The sequence below is a fragment of the Chrysochloris asiatica genome, unplaced genomic scaffold (genome assembly GCF_000296735.1).
Source record: "Chrysochloris asiatica unplaced genomic scaffold, ChrAsi1.0 scaffold00001, whole genome shotgun sequence".
Classification (NCBI taxonomy): domain Eukaryota; kingdom Metazoa; phylum Chordata; class Mammalia; order Afrosoricida; family Chrysochloridae; genus Chrysochloris; species Chrysochloris asiatica.
In genome coordinates, this window is record NW_006408519.1 from 22,337,930 (window position 1) to 22,353,503 (window position 15,574).

Genomic DNA, 15,574 nt, shown 5'->3' on the forward strand with positions numbered 1-15,574 from the left:
CGACTCGATGGCACTTAACAACAACAACAACAACATATATATATTCCACTAATATATAAGAGTTTGAAAGAGGATATTGGTAGGTGGGTACTTAGCTTTCCTGCAAATACAACTGTAAATATGGTGGAGCACACAACAGGCAAAATGATGAGCTTCTGGTGTTGGCAATGACCTTACTAAAGCCATCAGTCCTCAACAGAGAAGGTTCTGCTGCTCACCACCATCCACCAATCCCTTTCTGGTATCAATTTACTCCAGACAGGTAATCTCTGATGAACTATAGTGTTACCTCCCTGAGGATGCTGATTTGAATGTTTCCTTGAAAACATTCATTACAATGAAATTTCCTTTCCCCATAAGACATCACTCATCTCCAGTTGTAGCACCCAGCACATAGCAGATACCCAGAAAATATGTTTCAATCATACTAGATCACAAAAGACTAGACAATTAGTGCTTTAAAAATCTCTACAATGGGTCTTACGTCATTTTTAATAACCACTTTCTAGAAAGTTCTCACTAATGGTGTGCTCGGTTATGTTTTGAAAGGTAGTAATTTTGTATCTGTCATCAGTTTTCACAGTTTGGCGTCTTGCATACCCCCCACCCCTTTGGAAGTGAGAAATAAGAGGTAAGTGTGACAAAGGTCTACGTGTCTTGCATGTGCAATGTCACACAACAATCATGCAACAAATATTTCTTGAACTCCTATGTGCCAATACTAAGTACTGTCCTGCTACCACTGTGCCAATCTACTTCTTTGGGGTCTTCCTCTTTTTCTCTGACCCTACACTTTACTAACTATGATGTTCTTCTCCAGGAACTGAACCCTCCTGATAATGTGTCTCAATGTGAGAGATGAAGTCTGGCCATGCAGGCTTCTAAGGAGCATTCTGGCTGTACTTCTTCCAACACGTATCGGTTTGCTCTTTTGACAGTCCATGATATTTTTAATATTCTCCTCCAACACCATAACTCAAATGCATCCATTCTTTTACAGTCTTCTTTATTCATTGTACAACTTTCACATGCATATAAGGTTACTGATAATACCATGGCTTGGGTCAGGCTCACCATAGACCTCAAACTGACATCTTTGCTCTTCAAAACTTTCAAGAGGTCTTTTGCAGCAGATGTATTTAATGCAATACATTGTTTGCTTTCTTGAGTATTGATGGTTAATTCAAGCAAAATGAAGTCTTCGACAATTTTAATCTTTTTGGATTTTTGCTTTCTTTACATTTAGATGCAACCCATAGAGGGCTATGGTCTTTGATCTTTATCAGTAAGGATTTCAAGTCCTCTTTGCTTTTAGCAAACAAGGTTGTATAACCTGCATATTCCGGTTGTTAATGATTTTTCCTCCAACCCTGATCTTTTTTATATAGATATAGTTGTTATTGTTGTTGTTGTGTGCCATAGAATCGGAACCAACTCATAGTGACGTTTCCAAGGCTGTAAATCTTTACGGGAGCAGAAAGCTTCTTCTTTCTCCGGAGGAACAGCTGGTAGTTTCGAACTGCTGACCATGAAATTAGCAGCCCGATTCGTAATCTCAACGCTACCAGAGCTCCATATGGATATATAGATAGATAGATATGTTGTTAGGCGTCATCGAGTCGGATCCAACCCTGGGTTTCCAAAGAGCAGCAGGTGAGCTCTCTCTGTGTCTCTTTCTATCTCTCTCACACACACTGAACCGCAAGGTCGGTTTGAACTGAAAAGTCGGCAGTTCAAATCTAATAAGGGATCCTCTCAAACCCTATGTAGGGTCACTATCAGTCTAAACCAACTTGACAACATTTTTTTGTTGTTGTTAAAGTGCTGTCGAGTCCGTTCCCTGTATAGGGTTTCAGAAGGAGCTCTGGTAGCATAATGGTTACGAGTCTTGACTGCTAACCACAAGGTCAGCAGTTCGAATCTACCAGCGGTTCTGTGGGAGAATGATGAGGCTTTCTGCTTCCATAAAGATTTACAGACTTGGAAACCCTATGCAGGGTCACTATGAATAGGAACCGTGCAGCTGGTGAGCTTGAACCGCCTACCCTATAGTTCACATCTACCTAGCAGACCAGCGTATTAACCCTCAGCGCCACCCCAGGCCTCCGATACAATGGAATGAAATGCTAAAGGAAGTTGTGTGCAGTGTTAATTTTTTTACATAAGGCTGACCAGGAAAGTTTCTTGACTAAAACGATGTTTGTACAGGGACTCCCCACCCACCCCCCCAAAAAAGGGGGGGGAAAGGGGGAGTCGGTATAACGTCACAGAAAAGTATGAAAGATTAGAAATTTGGTTTTCTAGGTTTGCAATCCAGTTTGCCAGTTACACGTTGTAAGATCCTGGACAATTACTTTAACCTTTCTGAACTGTTATTAAGGATATGCTAAGGCCTCAGTGTCGCTATGGGTCGGTACCGATTCGATGGCACCTAACAACAAAGGTCTTCGTGAGAAATTGTCCACCAACCCATCTATCACAACACAAACGCTGTATCACTAGGAGTTCTAACGCGGGGCAGAGACTCTAGAAAACCTACTCTGGTAGGCGTCCCACCTCTCCTACCACCACCCCCTTTGTCCGAGAAGAAACCTATGATTGGCTCCGCTACGCATTCGTTCTACCATACCTGGCGTTCGGTCCAATCACGCCCAGCTTAGTGCTGATTCGGGTGAACGCCGAGTGGGCGTTGCCTGTAGCGTCACGGTGACGTGATACGTCACGGCAGGCGGAAGTCAAAGTCGCTGTATTGAAATTGGGCCGCTGTTTTGAAATTGGGTATTATGCGCTCCTCTGCTTGCTGAGGCCTTGCTGTACCTCGGTTCTGGGCTGACGGAGGTCCCTAGAGAAGACGCCCTTCAAGTACCGTAGGCCCGCTCCCCCACCCCAGGCCGCGACCGCGCCATGTCCACGCCTCCGCTGGCGGCTTCGGGGATGCAGCCCGGGCCCTTCGGGGGCCCGCAGGCTCAGGCCGCCCGCGAGGTCAACACGGCGTCGCTCTGCCGGATCGGTCAGGAGACGGTGCAGGACATCGTGTACCGCACCATGGAGATCTTTCAGCTGCTGAGGAACATGCAGGTGGGAATGGCAGGGTCCCAGGGCGTCGGCGGGCTGTCTGGACCAAGCCTCCAGCATATGGTCACCCATTCCCACTCACGTGTCCCAGGGCGATGTCAGCCCCGAGAATCGGGCCATGTAGACCATGGATTACGTTTGTTACGTATTTTCTTATTTAGTGCCGCTGTAAGTGTGGCGCTATAGGATCAGCACTGGACTGCTAGCCGTAAAGTCAGCGGTTCAAGCCCACCAGTCACTCTCCTATCCAGGGTTGCTGAGTCATAACTGACATGATGTCGGTTAACAATAACCAATGGACCGGTTGCTGTTGTTGGGTGTCTGAGTTTGTTCCGATTGATAGCGACCCTGTATAGCGTTTACTAGGAGGAACAGCTAATGGGATAGAACTGCTGATCTTGTGGTTCACAGCTCAGTGCTGATCCTCCAGCGCCACACCAGAAGTCCACTGAACAGTTTGTTGTTAAGTATCATCGAGTTGATTCCAACTCATAGAGACCACGTATAGGGCTTCTAAGGAGCGGCTGGTGGATTTGAATCGCTGACCTCACGAGGGCTCATCATACTTATCCTGCAGCGCCACAAAGTCAGCAGTTCAAAACCACCAGCCTCTCCTTGGCAACCCTGTCCGACCCATAGCGACCCTGTATAGGGTTTCCAAGGAGCGACTGGTGAGCCTGACACACTGACCTCCTTGTTTAAACCGACTTTGTAGTCCAGCACATTAAGCAGCATCCACACCAGGACTCCCCTTAACGCTATACGTGAAACTATGCTACAGTGGGACCTCTGAAAGCTGGACTTGGCAGGACTGCCGTGTTTTAACGGGTCTCAAATATTTTCCACCTTTACATAGTGCACCTTTAACACTTCCATTGCTCCCTACTAGTTGAAAATGTTGGAAATATTTTAGTTTTTCTTTGACACGTTGCCACCTCACATAGGTTCCAAATTCCTTAGGTTTTATTGTATGTAGTCGTTTTGTCTGATTCTTTTCTCTCAGCATGTATTAAATACAGTTTTGTTGTTGTTAAATGCCATCGAGTTGGTTCCGACTCATAGTGACCCTGTATAGGGTCTCCAAGGAGCGGCCGTAGCTCCATCACCACCACCACATGGTAAATGTTAGCTTGACATTTTAAGAAACTGTTTTCCAAATGGCTGCATCATTTTACATTCCCATGACCTGTAGTTGAGTCTTCTAATTTCTATACATTCTCACCAATCCTTGTTATTGTTTGTGCTTTTGCTTGACCAGTACTTTCTCCCAGTCTGTGGCTTGTCTTTTCATTGTCTTCACATTTAGTTTTGTTGGAGCAAGCTTAGTAATTTTTTTATGGGCTTTGCTTTTGGTGAGATCTTTACCTCATGCAAAGCCACACAGATTTTCTATTACATTTTTTTTCCCCCTAGTACTATAAGCTAATACCCACTGCCATCGAGTTGGTTCTGACTCATGCTGTTAGGTACCATGGAGTTGGTACCCACTCATAGCGACCCTATGCACATCAGAATGAAATACTGACCAGTCGTGGGCCAACCTCACCATCCTTGCTACTCCTGAGCCCATTGCTGCTGCCACTGTGCCAGTCTATCTTGTTGGTGATCTTCCTCTTTTTCTCCGACTGTCCAACTTAACCAAAGATGGTATTTTTCTACAGTGACTGGTCCCTCTTGATAATATGTCTGAAGTACGAGAGGTGAAGTTTGGCCAGCAATGCTGCGTAGGGCTTCCAAGGAGCACTCTGACTGTACCACTTTCAATACAAACCATTTGTTATTTTAGCAGTCCATAGTACTTTTAATATTCTCCTCCAACACCTTAACTGAAATGCATCAGTTCTTCTACGGTCTTCCATATTATTCACTGCCCAGCTGTCACATGTATATGAGATTATTGAAAATACCATGGCTTGGGTCAGGTACACCTTGGTCCTCAAACTGACATCTTTGTTCTTCAACACTTTAAGGAGGCCTTGTGATGCAGATTTGCCTAATGCAATAGGCTGTTTGATTTCTTGACTGCTGCTTCTATGAGTGTTGATGGTTGATAAAAGCAAAATGAAATCTTTGACAACTTCAGTCTTTTCTCCATTGATACAGATGTTGTTTATTGGCCCACTGGTGAGGATTTTTGTTTTCTTTACATTCAGGTGCAATCCATACCAAAGGCTGTGGTCTTTGATCTTCATCAGTAAAAATTTTAAGTCCTCTTAGCTTTCAGCAAGCAAGTTGTATCATCTGTTAGTGAGTCTTCCTCCAAACCTCATGCCATGTTTTTCTTCATATAACCCAGATTCTCGGATTATTTGCTCAGTATACAAATTGAATAAGTATGGTGAAAGAATACAACACTGTCACACACCTTTCCTGATTTTAAACCATTCGATGTGTCCTTGTTCTATTCAAACAACTGCCTCTTGGTCTACGTACAGGTTTCTCATGAGCACAAGTAAGTATTCCAGAATACTTATGCTTCTCAATGTTGTCCATAGCTTGTCATGATCCATACAATCGAAAGCCTTTGCATAGTCAATAAAGCACAGGTAAACATCTTATTCTTTGCTATCAGCCAAGATCTGTCTAATGCCAGCAATGAAATGATCTCTCTTGTTCCACATCCTCATATGAATACAGCTTGGACCTCTGAAAGTTCTCTGTTAATGTATGGTTGCAGCCATTTTTGGATTAATCATAGTAAAACTTTATTTGCATGGGATATCAGTGATATTGTCCGATGATTTCCACATCCCTTTGGGTCACTTCATTTTGGAATGGGCACAAATATGGATCTCTTCCAGTCAGTTGACTATGTAGTTGTCTTACAAATTTCTTGGCATAGTTGAGTAAGTGCCTCCAGTGCTGCATCAGTTTGTTGAAAATTTTCCATTTGTAGTCCATCAATTCCCAGTGCCTTGTTCTTTGCCATTGTTTTCAGTGCACCTTGGATTTCTTCCTTCAGGATCAGTGGCTCTTGATCATAAGCTACCTCTTAAAATGATTGAACACCGACCATTTCTTTTGGTACAATTACTCTGTGTATTCCTTCCATCTTCATTTGATGGTTTCTGTATCATTCAATAATCGCTTATGAGATGGACCAATCCTTCAATAATGCAAGTCGAGGCTTGAATTTTTTCTTCAGTTCCCTCAGCTTGAGGAATGCCGAGCATGTTCTTCCTTTTGGTTTTCTAACTCCAGATCTTTGCACATTTCATTATAATATTGACTTTGTCTTCTCTAGTTGACCTTTAAAATTTTCTGTTCAGCTCTTGTACCTCTTCTTCCATTTTCTTTAGCGTCTCTATGCCGGAAAGCAAGTTTCAGTGTCTCTTCTGACGTCCATTTTGATCTTTTCCTTTCTTGTATTTGTAATGACCTTTTGCTGTCTTCCTGTATGATATTCTTGATGTCATACCCCAACTCTTCTGGACTTCAGTGTTTAGTCTGTAGGGCATCAAATCTGTTCTTCAGATGATCTCTAAGGTAGGATATATTCAAGGTCATAGTTTGACTCTCATGGACTTGTTTTCATTTTCTTCAGTTTCAGCCTGAGTTTGCATGTGAGCAATTGATGGTCTGTTCCACAGTCTACCCCAGGCCTTATTTTCGCTGCTGATATGGAGCTTTTCCTACATCTTTTTCCACAGATGTAGACAGTTTGATTTCTGTGTATTGCATATGGTGAGATCCATGTGTATAGTCATCTTTTATGTTGTTTAAAAAGGTATTTGCAATGAACAAGTCATCATTGGTCTTGCAAAATTGTAACATGGGATCTCCAGCGTCTTGTCTATCACCAAGGCCATATTTTTCAACCACTGATCCTTTTCTTTGTTTCCAAACTTTGCATTCCAATCACCAGTAATGATCATTACATCTTGATTGCATGTTTGATCAATTTCAGATTGAAGAAGATGGTAGAATTCTTCAATTTCATAATCAGTGGCTTTAGTGTTGTTGTTGTTGTTAAGTGCCGTGGAATCGATTCCAACCCATTGCGACCCCACTTAGGGTTTCTGAGGAGCAGCTGGTGAACTTGAACTGCAGACTCAAACGGCTTTGCAATCTGGTGCTTTAACCCACAGTGCCACACCAGTAGTTGGTGAATAAATTTGAATACCAGTGGTATTAACTGGTCTTTCTTGTAGGTGTATGGATATAAGCCTATCATAGCATTGTACTTCATGACTGATCTTGAATGCAACACCATTCCTTTTCAATTTGTCATTCCCAGCATAGTATACCATGTGAGTATCAGATTCAAAATAACCAATACCAGTTCATTTCAGCTCACTAATGCCGAGGATATCGATGTGTGTGCATTCCATTTCATTGTTGACAATTTCTAATTTTCCTAGATTCATACTTCATACATTCCATGTTCCGATTATTAATGGATGTTTACAGCTGTTTCCATACATTTTGAGTTGTTCCCCATCAGCAAATGAAGGTTCCATGTGCTCTGTGTGTGTCGACACTGTCAGCCCTACTTTGAGGAGGCAGCTCTTCCCCAGTCGTATTGTGAGCACCTTCCAACCTGCGGGGCTCCTCTTCAGGCCTGATATCTGACCATGTTCCAGTGCTCTTCGTCATGGTGCAATGTTCAATAATCTGGTACTGACAGTGTTCCACTGCTAGTCATAAGGTTTCAGTGACTAAATGTTCAGAAGTAGTCCATCTCTCCTTCCTAGTCTGTCTTTGTCTGGGAGCTCATCTGAAACCTGTCCCCCGTGTGTGCCCTGCTGGTATTTAAAATACCTGTGGCACAGCTTCCAGAATCACTGCACCACAGAAGCCACCGCAGTACGACAACAACCACCGCAGTACAACACCATATATCATTTCCAAGGCTGTCAGTCTGTATAGAAGCAGAGAATCTCATCCTTCTCTCATGGAATAATTGGTGGGTTTGAACTGCTGATCTTGCTTTTAGCAGTATAATGCTTTCACTGCCTTGCTACCAGGCTCTTTTAGAAGACTTTACACATAGTTCTATGATCCCATAGTAAGTTAATTTTTTATATGATGAGAGGTATGGATCCATGTTCATTTGTTTGCTTTTTGATATGCAATTTTTCCAGAATTATTTTGATAACCTACCTTTAATGCTTGTTTATCTTACTACTATGTTAGGTGGATGTCATTCTTGTTTAAAGGAGTAAAAATCGGTAGCGGTGAGATGTAAAATGACTTGACCAAAGCTAGTCAGTGTTCCGTAAATTGAAACTAGACTTTCAGCCACTTAAAACTCTGCATTTTTATGGGCCCCCTCCTACTGTGGCACTGTAGGATAAATGCTCAACCTTGTGAACTGCAAGGTGGACCGTTCAAACTCACCAGCCTCTCCTAGGAAACCCTATACAGGGTTGCTATGGGTCGGAACCAATTCAATGGCACCGATGAACGACAACAACAGCAATGTTGGTATAGGATCAGCACTGCACTGCAAACCACAAGGTCGGCTGTTCAGGCCCACCAGCTGCTCCTCGGAAACCCTATACAGAGTCACTGTGAGATGGGACCAACTGGAAGACACTTAAAAACAACAACATGGTGGCTATTAGAGTGTTGGTGTCACACTATAGAATAAGCAGAGGATGCAGTGATAACAGGAAGTTCTTCATAAACTTATGGGTTGCATATAACCTAGTTACTTAGTAAAACACCTTTTAAGATATTCGAATTTTATAAATCATGATCTGTATCATTAATCCAGAAGGCTGAAACTCCATAAACACTTGTTAAGTGCTGTCGAGTGGGTTTCAACGCATACTGAGGCTTTAAATCTTCACTGGAGTAGAAAACCCCATCATTCTACTGCAGAGCAGCTGACAGGCTTGAACTGTGGATCTTATGATTCACAGTCCAGTATTTATTGTGTGGAGCCACTGTGATCCCCCACAAACACTGTTTTTGCTAAGTGCTAAAGAGTCGGTTATGACTCATAGTGACCCTGTAAAGGGCTTCCAAGAAGCATCTGGTGGGTTTGAACTGCCAACATTGTGGTTCGCAGTCCAGTGCAGATCCTATAGTACCACACCATTAGTCCCCATAAACACTTGTTGTCAAGTGCCGTTGAGTTGATTCTGACCCATAGCGACCCTATATATGGTTTCCAAGGAGCAGCTGGTGAGCTTGAACCACCGACCTTGCAGTTCAAATGACTTTGTAGCCCGGTGCATTACCCACAACACCACACCAGGACTAGGGACCTTCAAAAGTTCATGGAAAGAGAGAAGTTAATGGAATATTTCCCATGCTCTGGTAGCGTAGTGGCTACGAATCGGGCTGCGAACCACAAGGTCAGCAGTTTGAAACTACCAGCTGTTCCGCGGGAGAAAGATGAGGCTTTCTGCTTCTGTAAAGATTTACAGCCTCGGAAACCTCATAGGGTCACTATGAGTTGGAACCGACTCCACGGTACTTAACGACAACAACATAAAACTTGTAAGAGTATTTCTAAGCCTTTTAGATAAGTATTCTTTTATTCCTTAGGCATCTTATAGCCACTTGAGAATCTCATGAAAACTATGGATTCTTTTCTGAGAAAAAATTCTTAAAATTGCCCTTGGTTATATGGGGAATAGCTTGCTTTTATGCAATGCTTAGAGATTGTTTTGCTAGCTTTACATATACTTACAGAAAATCTTGATTTTCATTACTTTATGTTTTTATTGTTCTGTTTTGCCTGGTAAGCTGCCAAATGGTGTCACGTACCACAGTGGAACATACCAAGACCGCTTAACAAAGCTTCAGGATCATCTTCGCCAACTTTCTATTCTCTTCCGAAAGCTGAGATTGGTCTATGACAAATGTAATGAAAACTGCCGCGGCATGGACCCCATCCCAGTAGAGGCAAGTTTTCTTGATAGAGGGACAATGCTCGTAAGATGTAATAGCCTTTTCCTTCTCTGTTTTAGCTATATTTCCAACTCTTGAATTATATCAGTATACTCTTAGGCCAAAGCAGATGAAATTGTGATATGTACAGTATACAGAATTAGTAAGTTGTTTGTTCATTTGTTTTTTAATTTAAAAAAATTCTTTTAGATTCTGACCTTCAGGCTTAAAGTGATTATTATATTTGAAAGGGGGCAGGGTAGAAAGAAGGGGGTATCTGGCAGTTCTTATCAATGTTGCCATTATCTCTTTTTAATTAATAGTGCATTATTTTTAGTACTTTTAAAGAGTATTGTGAAATCCTTTTTTTTTTTAAATGTCCCCATCATTATTTCACATTTGGTGTTTAATCCAGTGGAATCACTATATTTAAAACACATTCTCCAAATTTAATCTTGAATATAGATTATTTTAATTAATTAGGTATGGTATTTTTATAGGTGCACAGTTCTTCCTTGTTTACAAATTATGTTTTTAACAGCAGTGGCATCTGGAAAGGTTAAGATGTTCTGTGTACTATAAAAATTTCATGTGATCAGTGCTTCCTTTTTGAGCAGTTGACACATAATGGATGAATAGAGAAAACGTAATCTGCAAGAGTCTGAGAAGAGGTGATCAAAGGTGTTGAAGAAAGAGCAGATCAATTGCCATTCTCAAATGCTGCAGGGTAGTCAAGGAAAATGAGGACTGGAAACCAGTAGATATTCTCAAGGAAGACTACTGGGATGTTTTGTGGTTCCTCTGAAATGATTATAGCCAGAAGCCAGATTGCAGTGGGTTGAAGAATAAACAAGAAGTAAGGAACTGGAGCCAGCAAGTGAGTATCAGTCTTGCATGAAGCTGAGATGATAAAAAGCAAGAGAGGGACGTAGTAGATGGAAGAAGGTATGAAGTCCAGGGTTCTTATTCAGATGGGGAGACCAGGACAGGTTTTTAAATAAAAAAGGAAGAAAGGAGGAGGAGGAATGTGCTATAAAAGCTTTCTTTCAAGTACCAGGAACTGCAAATAAACATCATTATACATAATTAATTATAAATTTCATTTTTTAATGTAATTGTTTTTCTTAAGTTAGCATTCTAGCAACAGGAAGTTAAGACATCTAGAAATTTGCACAGATACTGAGGCTCTAGCTGACAAGTTACTGATATTTGTATAATGCACATCCATGACGTTTCTCTCCAGTATCAATGACGTGAAGCCTGTCTTGGGGGTCTACGCCGATACACATAAATTTTTTAGGGCAAGAAAATCACATTATATTTCACTTTGTCATCATTTTCAGTGCATCACCAAGCATTTGGCAATTAAATATTTGCCGAGTGAATGAGTGTATGTAAGGTGTTACTTAATTGTGATAACCAATGTTATGAAAGCTGTTAGGAAGAGAAACCTTAAAAGCTAAAGTGTATAGAATGTGTGGACATTTTAAACTTGTAAAGTTATGATTCAGTCCATCACCTGAACTGAAATTTATTTTTACTCTATTAAAAGAAAAGTATGACAACTCACCTTTATTCAACACATTATCTGCTGTTATGTGCTATCAAATCAGTTCCAAATCATAGTGACCCTGTCACTGGGTGTTCAAGACTGTAAGTAGCACAGGGGTGGGGACTGTCCGGCCCTAGGGCCTTATAAACCACGAAATCATTTGGTCCAGCCCTGCAAGTGCAACTGCAGAAGGGACTCGAAATTCAGTAAGTCTCGGTGTTTTTCATAGCACCCCAAATTTATATTAAATAATGTTAGAAGTATCCAAATGGCCCTTGGCAGAAAAAAGGTTCCCCGTCCCTGTTTTAGGGGAAGAGAAAGCCTTATCTTTCTCCTAAGGAGGCTCTCTGGTAGCATAGTGGTTAAGGAATCAGGCTGCGAGAACTGCAAGGTCAGCAGTTCGAAACGACCAGCTGCTCCACGGGAGAAAGATGAGGCTTTCTACTCCCCTGAAGATTTACAGCCTCGGAAACCCTGTACAGGGTCGCTATGGGTTGGAACTGACTCGACGGCACTTAACAACAACAACAACAAGGAGTACCTGAGGGATTTGAACTGCTGACTTTCTGATTAGCAGTTCAGTGGCTACCCTACAGCACCACCAGCACTCCCGATACATTGTCTAAAGCTTTAATTGTAAAACGTTATTAAATTTTTTATTTTTAACTTTTGTTTGTCCCTCTCAGCAACTTATTCCATATGTGGAAGAGGATGGTTCAAAGAATGATGATTGGGCTGGCCCGCCTCGTTTTGCAAGTGAAGAGAGACGAGAGATTGCTGAAGTAAATAAAGTGAGTTATGGGTCTATATGTTTTATATTTAAAATTTACCAGTAACAGTTCCAAGGGAATCTAATGCAACTCAGAAACATAATTTGAATTATAGAAATACTTAAAGTTGTTTCTGTGATAAACAAACCATTTAGAGTATAACCCAGAAATAAAAGGTGGGCAGAAATGCTGTCTGAATTGTCTGAAAAAACATCACAAAATGTATGCGCTAAAGCTCTTAGAAAAGTTTCCTAACCCTTAGTCACAGCCCACTCACGTTGTCATGCCTAGGCCGAATCCTAGCTTTCTAGTTTATAGCATATTTGGAGTAGCAAATGATTAAAACATACAAATAAGAAATATGAATGTATAAGAAATTGATCAAAATGTACAAATGAGAAACATGCATGTCTAAGAAATTGAGTTATGAAAGTTATCACTTGCCTCATTGTCTCCTTCCCTCAAAATTCCTGACTTGATTGTATTTACTGCTGAATGCTTTCAAACGTTCAGAAGATAATGCTCAGATAATTCTCATGAAACAAACATAAGTCCCACTAAGACCTGATAAAAATAGCCCAATAAATAAAGCTTACCAGACTGTCTCACACCCTCCCCAGATTCTTAGTCAAATTCTTCAGTATATTAACACTGAACCCACTGCAACTAAAGAACATTTGCCTGAAATTTCTGAAGATAATTGAATTTATATATATAGTATGTAATTGGAGGAAAGGGTTTTTTTTCTTCAGATGTCTAAAAGACATTTGATAAACGGGTTTCTTCCTTTTGTGCTCTTCTAATACAGAGCTGCGCTTCCTCGTGGAGGGAGGTAGTCTCTGGTTCTGTGTTCTGATCCCTCCGCCCTCTTGTTTTCATGATTTATCCCCTTACATCCCCACTGTTTTCTTTATTATTTAAACATATGCCAATCTTTACTTAGTGAGGGAAGTGGGGACAAGAAAACCTGGTCTCCATCCTCTTCCCAGGTACTGCTTCCCTCTTTTGCTTCAGATTTCTGATAAAGGAGTTTGGTAAAAAGATTACTACCATTCTATTACAATGCTTTAAACCATTAGATGGTTAGAAATACTATTCACAGTAGTAAATAATAAACAGGTAAGAATTAATGTCATTGATGTCTAAAATACATTTTTAAATTTCTGAATAATTCAAAGGATATATAAAGTTCCTAAAAACATGCAATAAATATTACATGTTAACCTCAGGGTCAGCAGTTCGAAACTACCAGCTGTTCCGTGGGAGAAAAATGAGGCTTTCTGCTCCCGTAAAGATTTACAACCTCGGAAACCCTGTGCAGGGTCACTATGAGTCGGAACTGACACCATGGTACATAACAACAACCTCAGGGATATTGTTAGATGGTTTCTGCATTCTGTTGGGTCACCTCTCTTTGGAATGGGCACACATAGGATTTCTTCCAATCATTTGGCCAGGTAGCTGACTTCCAAGGTTCCTGCATAAATGAGTGAGCACCTCCAGTGCTGCAGCAGTTTCCTGAAAGATTTCAGTTTGTATTCTGTCAATTCTTGTAGCTTTTTTTTATTTTTGCCAATGACTTCAATACACTTGGATTGCCTCCTTCAGTACCATCAATTTCTGATTATTAGCTACTTCTCAAAACTGTTGAGCATCAACCATTTCTTTTTGTTTATTGCTTCCATCTTCTTTTGATGGTTTCTGCATCACTCAATATTTTGACTTTGGCTTCTCGAGTTGCCCTTTGATATTTTCTGTTCAACCCTTTTACTTCCTCTTTTAGCTCAGTTACTATAGCTTGTCTATGCTCAAGAGAAAGTTTCAGAGTCTCTTCTGATAGTCATTTGTCTTTTCTTTCTTTCCTGCTTTTAATGATCTTTTGTTTTTTTCCTGTATGGTGTTCTTGGTGCCATCCCATAATTCTGGTCTTCATTCATTAGTGTTCTTGAGCCAGTCTTTAAATTCAAGCAGGATATAGTCATTGGAGTCCTGGTGTGGTGCTGTAGAATAAGCACTGGGCCACAAGGTAAGTTTGAGCAGAAAGGTTGGCAGTTGAAATCCAGTCACTCCTCGGAAACTGTACAAGGTCCCTGTGAGGGGAAACTGACTTGATGGCACTTAACAACAATATTCAGGGAACTTCCAGAAATCTAAGCTGGGTTCAGAAAACAATGTGGAACGAGGGATATCATTGCTGACATCAGATGGATACTGGCTGAACGCAGAGAATACCAGAATGATGTTTACTTGTCCTTTATTGACTGTACAAAAGCTGGGTGGACCATGACAAGATGTAGATGACATTGTGAAGAATGGGAATATTCCAGAACACTTAACTGTGCTCATGAGGAACCTGTTTGTTTGGACTGAACAGGGGGATAGTGAATGGTTTAAAATCAGGAAAGGTATCTACCAGGTTTGAATCCTTTCAGTCTATATGTTGAGCTAATCATTCATGAAGTTGGATTATATGAAGAAGGGCTTGGCATCAGGATTGAAGGACATCTCATTAACAACCTGTGATATGCAAATGATACCACCTTGTTTTGCTGAAAGAAACGTAAAATGCTTACTGAAGATCAAAGACTAAAGCCTTCCATGTGGCTTGCACTTCAAAGTAAAGAAAACAAAAATTCTCTCAATTGGACCCCTTAATCACATGATAAACAGAAAAACGATTGAAGTTGTCAAAGACTTCATTGTGCTTGGATCCACAATCAGCACTCATGGAAGCAGCAGTCAGGAAATCAAATGACATATTGCACTAGTCAAATCTGCTGGACAAGACCTCTTTAAAGTGTTCAAGATTAAAGATGTCAGTTTGAGGACTAGGGTGCACCTAACCAAGCCATGGTATTTTCAATGGCCTCATATACATGTGGAGTCCTGGTGTGGTGCTGTAGGATAAGCACTGAACTGCTAACTGGAAGATCAGCCACTCCTTGGAAACCCTATACAGGATTGCTATGAGTCGGAACCATGTGAAAATTGGACAGTGAATAAGGAAGACAGTAGCAGAATCAATGCATTTGACTTATGATGTAAGTGAAGAATATTGAAAGTACCATGAACTGCCAAAGAACTAGAATTGTCTTTTGGAAGAAGTTCAGCCACAATGCTCCTTAGAAGTGGGACTGGAGACTGGATTTTTTGTTGTTCTTTGGTTTTTGTTAATTGTTAGTAATACAAACTACATGCAGTGTTGCAAGGCATAATTTGCTGGTGTTATAATTCTTAGATGTTCACTAGCAGATGTTTTGTGTAATGTTTCAAGCCCCAAAAGACAAAAGATTGGATTAATAGATACTGTTAATATAAGGCAATAATAATGAAA

At 40.9% G+C, this 15,574-nt stretch overlaps 1 protein-coding gene across 2 annotated transcripts in view; it reads left to right on the top strand.

Annotated features, from left to right (window-relative positions):
* The first annotated feature begins 2,896 nt into the window (after positions 1 to 2,896).
* The window catches only part of MED30 (mediator complex subunit 30), a 25,756-nt gene continuing 13,078 nt past the window's right edge, over positions 2,897 to 15,574 (top strand). The window contains exons 1-3 of one of the 2 annotated variants that reach the window (XM_006830665.1): positions 2,897 to 3,078; positions 9,775 to 9,933; positions 12,157 to 12,261. In XM_006830665.1, coding sequence (XP_006830728.1) covers positions 2,905 to 3,078; positions 9,775 to 9,933; positions 12,157 to 12,261 — 438 coding nt within the window. In that variant the 5' untranslated portion in view covers positions 2,897 to 2,904. The remainder of the gene's footprint in view (positions 3,079 to 9,774; positions 9,934 to 12,156; positions 12,262 to 15,574) is intronic. The other variant, XM_006830666.1, reaches the window with a different exon arrangement.